Genomic DNA, 18,704 nt, shown 5'->3' on the forward strand with positions numbered 1-18,704 from the left:
TAACCATTTCTGGACAGCATCAAAATGAGTCTGTTAAGAGTACTGAATTTGTTGAATATCAGACTTAGAGGAATAAATCACTGTATCGTCAGCGTACAATTGAGTAAGACAGTCAGATGGTATCAGGGTGAGATCATTAACAAATATAGAAAATAATAATGGTCCTAAAGATGAACCTTGAGGAACACCTTTATCCATAATCAAAAAATCATACTGTTTACCCTGATATGATACACACTGTACATCATATGTTATGATGAATTGAAAATGGGGGACCCTGATGTAAACAAGACAAAAGTCTTTCTCTGGTCTGCATCCCCTTAACAATTGTGTGTATTGAGCTGTACTGTATTGTACCTATTCTGCAATCTGTTATGCTTAACACACAGTACTATTAACTACTTAATTTCTAAGATTATATCATTTAGTTATTTTTACATGTGTGATCTAAAGATAAACAAAGGGTTTTAAAAGTGTTATATTTATCTTCTCTTATAGTACCAGAGAGAAGCTGAGGAGAATCAACCAGCAAAAAAAGCAACATTTATTAAAAAAAATCATGGTACACTTGACTGAAACCTGGTACACTTGACTGAAACCTGGTACACTTGACTGAAACCTGGTACACTTGACTGAAACCTGGTACACTTGACTGAAACCTGGTACACTTGACTGAAACCTCAAACGATTGCGGACATGCCGCGCAGAGTCCGCTCTGCTCCCAGTACGCCCGACTCTGTGGCGGCCTTCAGATGTCATGCTTAGATGTGCACTGTACGTACTACTATAGGGCAGAGCATACAGTATCTATCTCCTAATGAAACAAGTCATTAGAATAATATGAGCCTACTGTTCATTCATTACACACGTAGGCTATACAGTGCGTGTGCGTGTTTGTGTGTGTGTGTGTGTGTGTGTGCGCTGAACAGGTGGCCAGGAGCGCGCAACAAGACAGTATAAATATGGAATATTAGTACAGTCTATTCCACTATAGATATATCCATGTGATTGGCTTTAGTTCTTATTTATTTATCCACTGTCATTTGCAGTGTCGGTGTAGTGTTTTTATTTATTTTCGGACATCACGATGCCTCTTGAGGCATGACTGTAAATGGAAAACGTAATTTTTTATCATACAAATATTGTCATATTTATTATTATTATGATTAATTTTATTCCAAGGATGCCTGTAGAGTTGACATGAAATAAATCACCATGATTCCTCCCAAATACAGCCCTTAAGAACATGGCTTTGTCTCTGTCCGTCTTACGACTGCTCTTCGGCGCTCTTAGTTAAGACCGAATCCAGGAGAAGGGACCGTTGGTGAATCCCAAAATCGGCCCGGAAATTTCTTAAGTGGAGCTAGGACAAAAAAAGTGTCAAACTAATTGATGTGTTTGAATGTGTGAATGTGTGCAAAACGGTTTGTGTCCCAGAAAATATGAACGTGTGCAAAAATGTGTGGACCTTTAACACAATGGTATTAGTTATGCTGCTGGTCAGTCAAAACAGTTTTGCACACATTAATTTAGTTTGACGGTTAGTAAATGGGTTTGAATATTTGAAAGCCGTGAGCTTGGACCCTCGGTGCTCGTGGGCGTGGCTGTGTTCATGTGTCCGTTTGGAAAGTTGCTTTTTCTTTCATTTGATTCCATGTTGATTGTCATTTCAGAATTCTGATGTGAAGCCTAAAATAAGGTGAGTAGTCTATTTACAGTAAGACTCTTTTCTTTAAACATACTGTATAGTGGTCTGGATATTTCTAGTATGTATTGTATAATGTGGTCTAGTATGTACTGTATAGTGTGGTCTAGTATGTACTTCATAGTCAGGTCTAGTATGTACTAGGGATGTCCGATATTATCGGCCGATATTGGCATTAAAATGTAATATCGGAAATTATCTATCGGTTTAAAAATCGGTTTTTTATTTATTTATTTGTTTACATTTATTTAACCTTTATTTACCCAGGCAAGCAAATTCTTATTTAATTTATTGTCAAAAGTATGCATAATGTTGTGTTAATTCCACGACAAGACATATGTAATGTTAATTACCTGAAATTATTCCGTTTTTTTGGGGGGGGAAACCCTGCATATATCGGTATCGGTTGATATCGGCATCGGAAATTAAGAGTTGGACTATATCGGATATCGGTAAAAAAGCCAATATCGAATATCCCTATCATCTACTCTTTTCTCTCTTCTTAGACTTGCAGCAAATTTCCAAATGGCACCAACTTGGAGCAAAGTAAGGCATCTAACCTTTGATATTCTACTCATTCACTTTATAAAAACAATATAATATTGTTGCACAGTATTATAACCTTCATGAAATCCTGTTGCAAAGTAATTTACTAACGTTTTATTTCCTCTAAAGGGCGACGATTCTGATTTCTCAAGAGAAACAAAGGTAGCTATTAGCGCCACCCAGAGGACATCTAGCCAACCTGCAGTCTCAAGGTATGGCATCCATCCAATCCGAGAGCTGTGTAACGTGATGTAGTGTATATCTTATGTCTAGAGGTTTGAATGATAAAGTATCTATGTTGATATCGTGTATATCTAGACGTTTGAATGATAAAGTATATGTTGATATCGTGTATATCTTATGTCTACAGGTTTGAATGATAAAGTATCTATGTTGATATCGTGTATATCTTATGTCTAGAGGTTTGAATGATAAAGTATCTATGTTGATATAGTGTATATCTTATGTCTACAGGTTTGAATGATAAAGTATCTATGTTGATATCGTGTATATCTTATGTCTAGAGGTTTGAATGATAAAGTATCTATGTTGATATAGTGTATATCTTATGTCTAGAGGTTTGAATGATAAAGTATCTATGTTGATATAGTGTATATCTTATGTCTACAGGTTTGAATGATAAAGTATATGTTGATATAGTGTATATCTTATGTCTAGAGGTTTGAATGATAAAGTATCTATGTTGTTATAGTGTATATCTTATGTCTACAGGTTTGAATGATAAAGTATCTATGTTGATATCGTGTATATCTTATGTCTACAGGTTTGAATGATAAAGTATATGTTGATATCGTGTATATTGTATGTCTACAGGTTTGAATGATAAAGTATCTATGTTGATATCGTGTATATCTTATGTCTACAGGTTTGAATGATAAAGTATCTACCGTAATTCCTCTAATAGTAACCGGGTCTCAAATACAAGCCGGGTCTCTATTAATGGCCGGGTGCGCTCTTGAGCTAAGCAATTATAAGCCGGCCTCCTAATACAAGCCGGGTTACTAATATACTGAGCTGCATACTGAGCTAGTTACTTGATTTCACTTTGAAAACGTTGAAATGACCAGTGACCACCTGTAATTGCACTGTTTACTATTTCATACAGTACTTGGTTTCAATAAATGAACCCAGTACATTTTACTGGGTTCAAACTGACACAAAATGTTGATTTATTCATTATGATCCGTTTGAAAATTTGAAATATAGGCCTCCCTCTTATACAGGCCTCCTCCTAATACAAGCCTGGTACCCGCTACAGTTGAAACAAATACAAGCCGGGGTTACTATTAGAGGAATTACGGTATGTTGATATAGTGTATATCTTATGTCTACAGGTTTGAATGATAAAGTATCTATGTTGATATAGTGTATATCTTATGTCTAGAGGTTTGAATGATAAAGTATCTATGTTGTTATAGTGTATATCTTATGTCTACAGGTTTGAATGATAAAGTATCTATGTTGATATCGTGTATATCTTATATCTAGAGGTTTGAATGATAAAGTATCTATGTTGATATAGTGTATATCTTATGTCTAGAGGTTTGAATGATAAAGTATCTATGTTGATATCGTGTATATCTTATGTCTACAGGTTTGAATGATAAAGTATCTATGTTGATATAGTATATATCTTATGTCTACAGGTTTGAATCAGAGTATGATTCAATAGAGCGGCTCGGCAAAGGAGGCTTTGGCCAAGTTTACAAGGCAAGACGACAACTTGAAGGGAAGTTCTTCGCTGTGAAGAAGGTGCGGAGCAACAAGTGAGTGTACTCTTAAGTGGTCCGCACACGGCGAGCGACCGACGTCGCCTGGCGATGCGATCGTCTGTCGCTCAACGACAATCGCTTGGCCCCCCACACCAGACGCGACCGTTCAGGTATAATAAGCTATTATGTGTCGCTCTGTCTTAAGTTAGCTGGGGGTGTTTCCCCCCGGGAGATATAGGAGGACGGACCGCCGGGACCGGACGTTAGGTTGTCGTGAAGCGAGCGTATTAGCAGGTAGCTGTGTTGTGCTTTACGAGGGAAGTATTAACCTGTAAAACCCATATTGAGGTGGAATTAAACCACCTATACGAATACAACCGCTCCTCATTCTTCCTGACATTACTGCATGCCTGATCGCTACAATACGTTCACTACCACCGATCGGACAAGTATTATGCAGCTGCTGAGAGAGTTTTTTCACTGAAGACGCAAACTGTTGTGTTCTCAACCATCATTTCTTTGGACAATAAACCTTACAAACTACATCAGCTGCAGCCTGGACATTAAACTCTGTCAACACCCACAACTTATTTTGTTACCCGCGTATAAAAACACTTCATTTATAAGTTAATGACACGCGGCCACTATAGCTTCTCCAACTAACGTTATTTATTTAAATTGTTCCTGTTAATAATAATTAACATAAGTAGCATGGTAATAATACGTAGGTTATTGATCAATGCATGTATTGATACATTAATGGTGTACAAATGGTACACCAGTAGAACTTCTGTACTACTTCTACTGTAGAAGTCATGTTATTTCCTCATTCCTCATCCTTGCTCTGTCGCCTGCCGTCGCCTAAAAAAATAGGATCAGGTAGATTTTTTGCCAGGCGACAGAAATTGCTGCGCGACCGTCGCTTCAAAATCTCCTGCCGTGTGGGTTCTCTCATTCATAACAATGGAAGCGATATAATTCTGTCGGTCGCCTCGCTTAAAAAATCGCTCGCCTGGCAAAAATCTCTCTCTCTCTCTCTCTCTCTCTCTCTCTCTCTCTCTCTCTCTCTCAGGAAAGCGCTGCGTGAGGTGGGCGCGTTGGCTGACCTCCAGCATCCTCATATCGTCCGATACTACACCTCCTGGATCGATGACTTCGACTATCAGTGTGACACAAGCGACAGCATATCACTGTAAGCCTCGTTCCATCACTATTACTACTATATTATTTCTCTATTACTATATTATTACTCTTATTACTATATTATTACTATGTTATTAATCTATTACTACTATATTATTACTATGTTATTAATCTATTACTACTATATTATTTCTCTATTACTATATTACTACTATATTATTACTATGTTATTAATCTATTACTACTATATTATTACTCTATTACTACTATGTTATTACTAGGGGTAGAACGGTTCACAAAATACGGTTCGGTTCGTCGTTATAACCGAACAATACACACATGCCCCGAACCGTGGAGGTCGTACCGAACGGTGTACAGTTCGAATGCGTACCGTTCCACCCCTAGTTATTACTCTATTACTACTATATTACCACTCTATTACTACTATATTATTATGATTTAACAGAATGTTTTTTGTCTTCTGTGCATGGGTTTTACTAATGTATATATATATATATTTTTAGTGCTGTCAATCGATTAAAATATTTAATCGCGATTAATCGCATGATTGTCCATAGTTAACTCGCGATTAATTGCAAATTAATCGCATTGAATTTTTTTTGTTATCTACCTTAAACGGATATTTTTCAAGTTCCAAGTTTTAATACTCTTATCAACATGAGAGTCAACAAATGCTTGCTTTATGCAGCCATTTAACACAAAAGGATGACCCTCATGCATTGCAAATTTGCATCAAATTCAAAATGTGAAAAAAGTGATGCACAAAATAACCTAAAAGAAAATAATAATTTAAAACAATGAATAAAGTGTGCATGAAATAATAGGGGAAAGAAAACGTTAGGAACTTGTTACATTCACCCACACAAGGGCTGAGTACTCACCCCCCCCCCTCTCTCTCTCTCTCTCTCTCTCTCTCTCTCTCTCTCTCTCTCTCTCTCTCTCTCTCTCTCTCTCTCTCACACACACACTCTCCCAGCTCTCTTTCTCTCTTGCCCCTTCCTCAAAGATTTATTTTTTCTTAAACGTTAATCGTGAGTAAAAAAAATAGTGGCGTTAATAAAATCGGCGATAACGCGTTAATACCGCGTTAACTTTGACAGCCTTTTTATTTCGCACCATTTCAGCAAAACCGTAAAAACATTGACCATGACAGAAAGTGTATAAAGGTGCTGAGTAGAGGCAAGAGACCCAGATGGGCCTATATACCTACATACAAGATACAAACAATGCCGAAGGCCTAAGCTAAATGGATGACCACATGTGGGGATCAGGGCTAAACCAATTAAGACTGATCGAACCGGGAACCTTCTGATCACCAGACGACTGCTCTACCTCCTGACTTTTGACTTGTTTTTCTCTTCATTATTCATGTCGTCAGGTCTGGCAGTGATACTACGGCGGGCAAGTTCCTGTACATTCAGATGGAGCTGTGCAACAAGACTCTGGAGGTGTGGATGGATGAGAGGAACACCCTGCGGAGAGACCCCAGGAGGAGGGAGGAGAGTCTGGTCATCGCTCTGCAGATCGTGACCGGCGTGGAGTACATCCACTCCAGGAGACTCATCCACAGAGACCTGAAGCTGAGACCAGGTTTCACACAGTACCTTCTCACTGTTAACACATTGGACGCCAGACCCGAGATAAGTCTGGTTAACTCGCCCTCGCTTGAGCGCCAAACCGTGAGAAAAGTCGGGTTTTGGTCGTTATTTCTTTTATTCGCTATTTCCATTCATAATCCATTGAGGGAGCCTGATGTTATCATTGGGAATGTGTCTGAGATCGCAAACGTCCAATATCGCCGCCTAACGCCTTGCGACCAGTATTGCACATCCTTGGAATCTCTCTGGCTCAGCCTGTACGTCGATCTAAAAAGTCCGGTCCGGGTTTTCCTAGTTGTGCAGTAGTAACGTTTATAACACATGGATTGGGGAGAATCAAGCACCGCCAATTCATGTTCTTTGGTGGATTATGTTGGCAACACGATCGACATCAATACTTGGAATGGCAATCAGATAATTGGAATATTCTTTTTGCAGTCCATCCTAGTCAAGGTAAGGGCTATATGTTATCAATCTTGCGTTGATCCGAGCATGCCTTCATTGTGATCGAAAGTGTTACTGTAACGTTACTCCACAACGTACTGTATGCCGTTGGTGACGATCGAAACATAGAAACCCCGCCCCCACCCTTTCATGCATGCATGCATGATGAAACATAATACTGATCATATAGCGTTGATTTCAGATTGATTGTTGATCCAGGCAAGGAATGGCACGGTTTCTAGTGAAATGCACTAAACGCTGCTTAGTGGCGTTTCCTGGGATTACACAGAATTACTCTAAAACTATACTCATATTCACCACGGTATAAAACGTGAATGTATGCATGAAAAAATTATTCCTTTTTCACAAATTGAACGATAGATACTCGATGTCAAATGGGCAATAGTTTTATATCCATAGCTATGATATTTAATATGGTTTTAGCCCTACAAACACCGGCATGTATCCCCATTCATTAAAGCGCTGGCACACACGGCCATACGGCCCACAGCGACCTCTGGCGCTGAATGTGTTAATAATTGTGTATACAAGTGTGCATATAATAATAATAATAATAATAATAATAATAATAATAATAATAATAATAATAATAATAATAATAATAAAAACAATCTATCCCAAAATCACTTTGCATAATTTTTTTTTTGCATTTGTTGGCAGTAGACCATATTCACACCGTTTTGCTCTTATGTCATGCTCAGGATGGTGGGGACAGGGTGGAAAGGAATCCCATCCTGAGCATGATATTTCCACCATAAATTGGCGCATAAAAGTTCACCAGAATGCAGGTGTTATGTATTAAATGTTTGATGCTCAGAATTTCCTGGGGGAGGACCTCCAGACCCCCCCCCCCATGTTGAAACCAAACCTACACCCTTGATGCCAAGTGTTTTCACTTTCCATTTTCACTGATTGAGGGTGCTGCATACATTTTGCGGGGGGACAAACTGTATAGTCTTGTTTGTCATTCATGTGTTTATTGGTTAGGGCTGTACCGAATGTAATTTTTTAACATTCGAAGCTTCTATTGAAGTATTCGAACGAAGCTTCGAATGTCAGTCGTCATATTTTATGATGTAATCAAAAAAAAAAGTTTTATATATAAATATCCTCAAACTAAATCCTCAATTTGAATAAAGTGATTCATCTGATTAAATTTGTAATTTTTTTTTTATTAAATCAACTTTCTTTAATGAATATAACTCATCAGTTTCGTCAACATAAATAATCCAATAAGGGCAACGGTTGGTACGAAAGTGATGGAGCGCCAAGCAGATGCAGACAGGCTACATCATTTATGATGAATGTTTTATTTAAATTTTTATGACGAGTCATATACTAATAGTATAATATTAGTGTAGCCTAATCTTTATCTGCAACTGTGAAGAAAAAACCCATTGGTTTAAACAGAATGAATACACACATAAAAAATTTATAAAAATACAAATAAATTTACAAAAAATGTCAATGTTGATTTAGAATTCGAACGTCAACATTATGAACGAAGCTTCGAACTCTTCGGTACAGCCCTAGTATTGGTGTCCATTGTCTTCCTGCAAACAGCCCTATTATTGGTGTCCATTGTCTTCCTGCAAACAGCCTGTCAACATCATGTTTGGGAGCGATGGAGGGGTGAAGATCGGGGACTTTGGACTGGTCACCGCAGACGATAGCGACAATGACCAGAACCGGACTGAGAGAACCAGAAAAACAGGGACTACGTCTTACATGGCACCCGAACAAGTAAGATGGCTTGTATTGGCTTTTGTTTTACAATCTCTGCCATTGAGTGCGTTTACATGCTGAATTTATTCCGGATAATTCCTGTTGTCTTTTCATACATTTGTTTTTGAATGCACTGTGTCTTAGCTAAAAACAAAAGTGATTTGAGTTGTTTTTCTACCACAATTAGTTCAGTTAATAAGGTATTTATGGAATGATTTAGAAAAACGATTTCTTGCATTTCTTGGACCCTGATTGGCAGGTAGTATCAGCCCCGCTCCCCCCTAATTCAAATAGGGGCATTCCAAAGGATTAAATCACTTTAAATACTGCAAATCTAAGTGATTGGAGAGATGTAAACACGTCTACTGCTAATCAAGACCAAATCCAGCCGTGTATTAACTAGAGATATTTTGAAAATGCCTATGAAGATGTTTTATTAAAAAATTTATAACTAGGGGCTCAAACAAACGTTGTCATTAAGCAGTCTTGATGAAATGCCTTTCAAAATCTAGGAAAACTTTAGTTCCTACAATTTACCATATTCACATGGCGGCCATTTACTCTTATCAGGGTATCTGCGGGGTATTAAAAAGTATTTAAAAAGTATTACATCCATAATTCTCAATTTCAGGCCTTGAAAGGTCTTACATTTCAAGTGCACAGGTAACATTTGGGGGGGGGGGGGGGCAGTCGTCAGGAGATGAAATAATATATGAAATGTTTTTGTATTCAAGTTGTTGTTTTTTGCGAAGCTACTGGGAGCTTGGTGCGTCTAGCGAGAGCTTGTATGGAACACGCAAGAATTTAAATGTGCACACTCGGGGAACAAAATAAGTACCAGCCAACAGCCAATGGCTGGTAAAAAATCTGCCTGGCTGGTAGTTTTTAAAATCTACCAGCCAAATGCCTGATAAGTCAAAAAGTTAAGTTTGTTCCCTGAGAGCAGAGCTACACAGCAGTGCGCCTATTTTGCGAGCCGAAATAAGTCTGTGGTTTTTTCTTCTTCTCACAACGGGTCAAATGCATCTAACATGCATTGCATCGTCGCCATTCCTTTATGCCCACATCGCCCGAAATGAACGTTATGTTAGCGTAAGCTAACAAGCTAATCCTGATCAGCGGCAGAGCCATAGAGAACAGCAGACAGTGTGGACTGGGGAAAGGGAAATGGGGGGGGGGGGGGTCACTCTCCCTTTCTCTGTGTGTGTGCGTGCGTTTGGAAAGACGATGAAGTCACTAGTCAGGACTCAGGAGAGGAGTATATTGTAGTAAACTCAGGATTACTGAGGATGCACAGATAATGTTGATATTCAAATATAAAAAGGTTTCGAGAGGAGTGGAAGTTTGAAGACAGACTAGACTACAATATGATGCGGGGGTGGTGAGTTGAAACAGTGTGTCCCCGACCCCACTTCTAATAAATTATTTGCATTTAAAACTATTAACGCTGACTCATTCCTTCAGTCCACTCAAAATTATGCTAATATTCCTTATGTTGTTTATGGTATTAATTGAAAATATCATATGAGAGTATTATATAGTAATAATAACACATGGTGATATACTAAAAAGCTATTTTTAATTTTTGGCTGGTAAAAAATCTGCCTGGCTGGTCGTTTTTAAAATCTACCAGCCAAATGGCTGGTAAGTCAAAAAGTTAAGTTTGTTCCCTGTGCACACTAGTGCAGCCGCCGGGTTCAGTGTGTTTTTCTTTTGCTAGTATGATCGTGAAATTTGTACAAAATTTGTCTCTAAGTCGTCTTAAAAAGTCTTTAATTGAACTTGTTGAAACCTGCAGATAGTAAATGGGATATGCTGTTTAATCAATTGAATGAATTATTTAATTTGATTATCGTCCTGAATCAAACAAGATACGGATGTGCAGAGATACTGCAAGTTTCTGTTTTTCTATTCTATTTTTAACACTCTTTTCCTGTTCTCTCTCTTAGATGAGCCAGAGCAATTATGACAGAAAAGTGGATATATTTGCTCTGGGGTTGACATATTTTGAACTCCTTTGGAAGAGGTCCACTAAAAGCGAAAAAGCTGCGGTGAGTCTTTTAACAAAACATTAAAAACAATTTACATAAAAAGTGTGTTCATCATACTGTTTATTTCATTTTCCAAGATTTACCAGGTAGTTGCCAAAATAATTTCTTTTATTTAAAGTTAGCCGCTCTATCGAAGTCTTTTCAAAAACGTTGTTACAGATTCATGCAGTGCAGATACATGTACCAGTAAGGTACATACATGTTGTGAAATGTAGAATTTGTATGCCTTAAAATTACTTTTTAATTTGAATTAAAAAATATATATATATTTTACTGCCAATACGGAATACTAAACTTTAAAGGAACACGCAACATCATGGGAAATGCACTTACTGTCTTCTCCAGAGTCCGACAAGAGAAGATGGATATCAATTTCCCCTCTGTGCGTTCAAAATAAAGCTATCCGGGCTGCAAGCTAGCCTAGCTTAGCACAAATTAATGGAAGCGGATACGGACCAGCTAGCCCAGCTGTTGGCTAAAACACATCTCTTCTGGAGTTTTGAGCTAGGCTAGCTGGTCTGTAGCGGCTTCCATTAATTTGTGCTAAGTTAGGGTATCTTGCAGCCGGATAGCGTTCTACGGAACGCACAGAGAGGAAATTAGTATCTTATCTTCTTGTTTGACCCGTGTTCTTTGAAGTACTATCCAATACCAAAAGTATCCCAATGGAAGAGGCTGAGATTTTGACTCTTGATTTTAGTTATAATTGTCCCTTGTTTTGCGGTGAATAGCCGCAAGGGGTTCCATTTCCAAAATGGCTGCAATCGTCGGTATTGATAATTAAATTTATGTAGTTGTACAAACGATATGTAAGAGCAGACATACAGTATGGTTTTTGATATATTTTTTTATTATTGTTGCAAAAATTCCAGATTTGGAGTGATGTCAGAAGTCAGACGTTTCCTGAACAGTTCTCGCTGAAGTTTCCCCCAGAGGTACTTTTACTCTTATTTTTTAGTAACTAAGTAGATCTACTTCAAATAACAGGGTTCCCACTCATCCTGGAAAATCTGGAAATTCAGAGACTAGATTTCCAGTCATGGAAAACCTGGGAAATTGCCTAAAATGACCAAATATCCTGGGGAAAGATCTATGTTGTCCTGTAAATTTGTAATGGTATTTTTAAAATACTATTCACTCAGATGACCTATGTCATCATAGGTGGTATTTAGTTTGAAACTCAACTGTTGGTTGGATTATAGCGGCGCTGCTCAATTTGCTCCTTGGTCACCATGGCATTTGACGAGCTCATTCTTATTCTCCTCTTATTGTTAAAGTGCTGTAAAATCCTAACCGTAATGACTACAAAATGTACATTTTGCATAGCTAAGAAGTACATAATCGGTTTTACGGCAGTCTACAGCAAAGTGCTTCTTCCCTATTAACTCATTGGACGCCACTCACGTATAAAGTCGGGTTAACTCACCATCGCTTGAGCGCCAAACCCGAGAAAAGTCGGGTTTTCTATCGTTATTTCTTTTATTCGATATTCCCCTTCATAATCCATCGAGGGAGCCTGTGTTATCATTGGGAATGAGTCTGAGATCGCAAACGTCCAATACCGCCACCTGCCGCCTTTCGGCCGGTATTGCACATCCTTGGAAACTCTGGCTTGGCCTGTACGTCGATCTAAAAAGTCCCGTCTAGGTTTTCCTAGTGGGGCATGGCAAGCGGTTATAACGCATGGATTGAGGATAATCAAGCACTCCCGGTTCATGTTATTTGGTGGATTATGTTGGCAACACGATCGACATCAATACTTGGAATGGCGATCAGATAATTGGAATATTCTTTTTGCAGTACATCCTAGTCAAGGTAAGGGCTATATGGTATCAATCTTGCGTTGATCGAGCATGCCTTCATTGTGATCCGAAAGTGTTACTGTAACATTACTCCACAATGTATGCCGTTGGTGGCGATCAGAGCATCCCCCCCCCCCACCCTTTCACGCATTCATGATGAAACATAATACCGATAATATAGCATTGATTTCAGATTGATTGTTGATATATGCGAGAAACGCCACGGCTTCTAGTTAAATGCACTAAGCGCTGCATAGCGGCGTTTTCTGGGATTACACAGGATTACTCTAAAACTATACTCATATTCACCACGGTATAAAACGGGAATGTATGGATGTTTCTTTTTCACAATTTGAACTATAGATACTTGATGTCAAATGGGCAATAGTTTTATATCCATTGATATGATATAAAATATAGTTTGAGCCCTGCAAACACCGCCATGTATCCCTATTCTTTAAAGCGGTGGCGTTCTTACCACATGGTAAACAGCGACCTCTTGGCGCTGATTGAGTTAAATTACATACGTCATTTACAAAGAATCCCGCCATTCTCTCTGAGCTGAGTGAGCGGCCATAGCCGGTTCCATAGCACGCCGTTAGCACACTCTCTGGGTGGGTCATCCTCCAGGTTCAAAACCTCCTCCGATCATTGTCTTTGGTCCTCACCGGGCCTCGCTAGGTTAGCCTGCATTCTGGTCAGCTCCGTCTGCCTGTCGGACCGGGCCCTCTCCGAGCGCCGTAGTCGCACACGCTCCGTCCTGAGGCCTCCCCAGTGAGCGAGGCAATCCCTCCAACGTTAGCCAGGGCTCTTGTGTGAAGCGTCCCCACCTCATCCACCACCGGTCCAACAGCCGTTCCCATCTCCTCCCTGTCACCGGTTGACGACAGGTGCCGAGGTGCCTGGCGAACAGGCCTACAATCAATGCTAATGGCCGATGAGCTAACTTCACTAAGCTCAATCCCCGCAGCGCCAGCTGCGCCCCATGAGGAGCCAGTCAGTGTGTTGTCGCTCGCTATATCTGTAAAAAAAAGTTTATAAAGTAATTAACCTGTCGATATTCTTAACACTTTCGCGGCCACTGGGATGAGTCTAATTAATGTCAAGAGGACCAGGGAATGTAAACAGACGTGGGGCTGTTTGTAGAGCTAAATCTATACTTTATAGTATTGCTATCTGTCCATTCTCATTGTGAATTGAGACCATAAACCGTCCCTTCAAAATGGCTTAAAGAAAAAAAAAATTCATCAATACGTTCTCATTTTATAGCGCCGTGAATATAAGCTTTATACCGGATTTGGTCTAGTATATTTCCTGGAAGCCGAGATACAGGGCTAATAGCTAATAACGTTAAATCCAATGGCATTTCGGTTATAGATACGCTCCAGTTAAAACTCAAACTGCATATGATCGGCACAATCCTCACGCATGTATGCATGAAAGGGGGGGGGGGGGTGGGGGACGTCGTTTCTGATTATTGATTACCAATAACCGCGTTAGCCTCATTAGCCTCATAGGCCGAACGCCTGGATGGCTATCAAAACAAGGCCCTATCGGGATGTACTTTACGTTAAAAAGATCTTACCGTGGTCCGGTGGGATCCCCCCGAGCATTTCCCCGTTATCGATCGCCATCTGGTAGATCGATATGTCCATTGGCTGATGATAAATCCCCTTATTGCATGGTGAAATCTGCGATGCAAAACGTAATCCAAGCTACAGGCTGCAGATCCAGAATCGACCTAACATAAAACTCCATTGAAAGTAAAAAAAAAAATAGTCCACCGTTCGGCCACAGGGAACACTGCATTATCGCGAGGATCTGGCCGGTATTGCACTTTGTCGAATTCAAAGAATAGGGTACATCTGCAGTGCCGCTCGGGGACCTTGAATAGGTTATTAAAATGGAATAAAAGCAATAACAACTTGCCACGGATTTATCCGTGCTTCTGTCCACAATGGGTGGAATCGAAACACGGATATATACGCTGTTCGTCCCCATTGTGTTAATAAATACCAAAAATAAAACAAAGACTGTAGGGGGTAAAAAGATATGTTTTACAAAGTTTGTGGAGAGCTGCTCTGAAACGTGTCCTCACTCCATCACGCCTGGCTCCCCCCCCCCCCATCCCCCGCAAATTGTGGATTTTGATGGTGTTTTTTTGCTGTGGATCCATTGTGACGTTTCTTCTTGATCTGTGAAGCTCATGGGGGGGCGCAATTCGTTGTGATTCCGGGCTCTCTAGTACAAATACATTTGATTTGATTTTGATTTGAACTCTCGCCGTGGATCATATTATGTTGCAGGCCAGAACAATCCAGTGGATGCTGAGTGAGAAGCCGGAAGAGCGACCGGACGCCAAGACGCTGAGGACGGAACTGGAGGCGTTCTTCTCTCCTAGTCTTCACAGAGAACAGAACCTCCACCATGGGAATAACACAGTGTGATTATTATCACCTGGAGCGATTCCAGTAGTCTGGTTGAAGTGTGATTATCACCTGGAGCGATTCCAGTAGTCTGGTTTAAAGGGGACATATTATGGACAGTGGGTTTTTTTCCCAAGTCTTCACTAGAACTGGTACATCTAGTGATCTATGCACAAAAGGCTTTTTTTCACCCCAGCAAATATCTTAGTTACAATTAGATTATATCAACTAAGCAGTCGACATGTTTGCAGCTCAAGTATTTAAAGATCAATTTGTCCGCGTCTCGTTTGCATATAGTCACATCGTCTGGACCCTGTGAGTTGTGAGTGCGCCGCAAACAGAATGCCTAGAGACCTTTTCCACAACGGCAAACTAATTTGCCGGATCGTCGTGGATCTTTTCACCGCGGTGCGAACGCAGAGAACAACGGGCCACTCGGGAACTTAAAGGTTCAGCGCTGTGCCGTTTCCTGGCAATTTGAGTCCCTGGTAGTTTTCGGTGCAAAACGCGGCTATAGACGCTCCTCGCCTAGGCCAGGGTTAGAAGTAGGGCTGTCCCCGACTAAGGATTTGGATAGTCGACTTTGATTGGCCGAAATTAGCCGATAGTCGACTATTAGTCGACTATACATTTTTATTTAGATTTTTTTTTTTTTTTAATGATTATTATAATAATTTGTATCATTCCATTTGGGCTGTGGGGGGTGCTTAATGTCTGAAGGAGTCGACTGAAGGCTTCTTGTCCTCTGTGCAAAAGCATGCAATTGGTCCACTGATGGATACATCTTGATATTTGTCTAGTCTAGTGTGTTCATTAGATGGTGAAATCCTCTTTCAGTGCCTCTGTGCCTGTTTTCTTAGGCAGTTAGCCTCTGGTATGCGTGCCATTAGCGTTAGCCACGCTTCTAGGCCTCTTTTCTTTTGGAAAGAATGATAAAACAAATACAAATTAAGATATTAAGAATAAGAGGTTGGCAGTCGACTACGGCTCCTTTCGATCGATTATTCGACTAATAGGGGTCAGCCCTAGTTAGAAGTCTTCGGATTAACAAAGCCTAAACAAGCCTAATCGGTTGTCCGTGCTTTTTGGAACCCGGAACACCGGCTGCCGACTCTACTGCCCGGCTTGTGAGAGTATCTCCCTCCAGGCAGCCTGTCGCTGCAGCGCCTGCCAAGACCTTTGTGTCCAGTGCGAGGGGGAAAAAGAGGAACTGGAAGATTTATTATTTTAATTAGTTTTAGAGCAGTTTCTTTGCCAAAAAGAAAAACCTAAACATGTTCCACAGATTCAAGAAAGTAACATTGTTAAACAGATACATAATATGTCCTCTTCGAGTGTCTTTCAGACGGGATGCAGTGACAGATTTGCTGCTCCCTGAAACACATTAAGTCCAATGAGTTGCACTGCGCCGAGTACGTGCTGATATCGACTGATATCACGATCTCCTGAATTGTACCAAATACATTTCTTCCCGGGTGTGTTTTAAAGGCCCCATGAAATCAAAAGAGATATTTGTCATTTCCTGGAAAATAAGAAGGAAAAAAAATAAATGTTGATGAGTCATCCAGCACACGGGGGCGTATACTAATTTTGCGTCCAATGAAATGCTTTCTAGAGCGACATTTGCAGCACATTGTAACTGAGCTAGCACTCTGCCTCTTTAACTACATTGAACAAATGTTCAACGTTAGCTTGCTAGCTAACGTTGCTAATGTTGCGTAATGTTGCTAACCTACAGTAAGTTGCCAACATTAGCTTGCTAGCTAATAGGTCGACCGTAATGCACATTCGGCACTATTGGCTACTATAAATGCCAATCAATATCCACGACAAGTCCCTCCCTAGCTTCCTGTTTTTACAGGAAACGCATAAATATGTGCAATCAAATGGCATTTTGCTAGCCGTTGATATAAGATGAGCTCTTATCATCTATCCTGTTCGGGAACCCGGCCTATTTTACTCTCCTTTGCAAATGTTTTCCTCTTGAGCCGAGTGGCAAGCGACCGCTCAGAACGCATCCTATCTGATGGGAACTTTACACAAATGTACAACATGCACGCTGTGGGGGAAATGGATTATATTAATGTACTGTATTTACCGTCGATGGGGAACGTTTTGTTTGTTTCCATGTGCTGAGAGGGCGGCGGTCGGATCATATTCAAGTCATATTCATATTCAACGGTTAAACTTGCTACTTCTGTTTACCTGTAGGTCGCTTGTTTAGGTACACTTCCGTTTGTTTTACGACTGTAAACGGAATGCCATGTCCGCCCCGTGCGAAGCGCAACTGTTCAAAATGTATGTAACGGCTTCTCTTAACGAATTATAAATGTGACCGTTTGTTTCCGTCTATCCTGCCCTGTGTCAAGTGCACTTGATGACTGCTGTCAGAGTGGGTTTTTAATCGTGAATTGACAAAAATTATGAAGTGAAACGTCAAATCTGAACTTTTATCATGAGTGGAAACTGTTGGAGGCCTTGTGTTAACGTTTAGATCCTGGATGAGCTTTTAGCTCCTTTTTTAACATTTCTCTCATGTCTTTGAGACATGACAAAAATTATGAGAAAATGAATGATTGCACTATGTTGACAGATAATGCATTATTGTTTTGTTAAATTGGCAACTGTAACCTATGTGAAAACTAAAACACAATGCTTTTGCACTTAGGGTTGGATATGGGAAATAAAAGCATTGTGCTTAAAACAAAAACTGTTCTCCATCTGTAGTCAATGTACATCAGCAAGGCAGAGTGGAGAACGGGTCTAACTTGGGGGCGACAGTGGCTCAGGTGGTAGAGCAGTCGTCTTGTAATTGGGAGGTTCCCTGTTCGATTCCCGCTCCTCCTGGGCAGCATGTAGAATCAAATAAAATGTATTTGTAAGGCCCGACAACACACGTTAATGTCCCCATGGGCCGGACAGGTCTTCTTTAAACAAGAAGGGGCGACAGTGGCTCAGGGGGTAGAGCAGTCGTCTGGGAATCCGGAGGTTCCCGGTTCGATTCCCGCTCCTCCCGGGTAGAGTGTCGAAGTGTCCTTGAGCAAGACACTTAACCCCCAATTGCTCCCGATGTGCAGGTTGGCACCTTGCATGGTTGCCTCTGCCTTCTGTGTGTGAATGTGTGAGTGAATGGTGAAGTGAACTAAAATTATAAAGCGCTTTGGATAAAAGCTGTTATATAAAAAATTCACCATTTTACAATATATATATTTTTTTGTGATCTTTTCCCCCCTCCTTTTTCCTCCGTTTTTCTCCCATCCCAATGTTAGTCGTTATGCCAATTCCCAATCCTCTTCCTGGTCGCTGCACACCTACCCCCTACGGTCGGTCTGGGAGAGTGGAGGCTATCACGTGCTTCCTCCGACACATGTGTAGCCAATCAACCGCTTCTTTTCACCTGGCAGAGCGGACTCTCACCAAGAGGGTGTAACGTGTGGAAGGATCACACTATCCCCCTTAGATCCTTTCCTCGCTGAGCAGGCGCCCCGA

General features: G+C 40.4%; 1 protein-coding gene across 1 annotated transcript in view; it reads left to right on the forward strand.

Annotated features, from left to right (window-relative positions):
- The window catches only part of LOC311234811 (interferon-induced, double-stranded RNA-activated protein kinase-like), a 66,658-nt gene extending 48,748 nt beyond the window's left edge, over nt 1-17,910 (forward strand). The window contains exons 13-22 of the mRNA XM_084322055.1: nt 1,674-1,699; nt 2,212-2,251; nt 2,381-2,463; nt 3,919-4,038; nt 5,057-5,176; nt 6,527-6,728; nt 8,811-8,954; nt 10,886-10,987; nt 11,860-11,922; nt 15,096-17,910. Of these exons, the coding sequence (XP_084178181.1) occupies nt 1,674-1,699; nt 2,212-2,251; nt 2,381-2,463; nt 3,919-4,038; nt 5,057-5,176; nt 6,527-6,728; nt 8,811-8,954; nt 10,886-10,987; nt 11,860-11,922; nt 15,096-15,236 (1,041 nt within the window). The 3' untranslated portion in view covers nt 15,237-17,910. The remainder of the gene's footprint in view (nt 1-1,673; nt 1,700-2,211; nt 2,252-2,380; nt 2,464-3,918; nt 4,039-5,056; nt 5,177-6,526; nt 6,729-8,810; nt 8,955-10,885; nt 10,988-11,859; nt 11,923-15,095) is intronic.
- Nucleotides 17,911-18,704: the final 794 nt, after the last annotated feature.

This window comes from Notolepis coatsorum (genome assembly GCF_963971535.1).
Source record: "Notolepis coatsorum genome assembly, chromosome: 9".
NCBI classification, from domain to species: Eukaryota; Metazoa; Chordata; class Actinopteri; order Aulopiformes; family Paralepididae; genus Notolepis; species Notolepis coatsorum.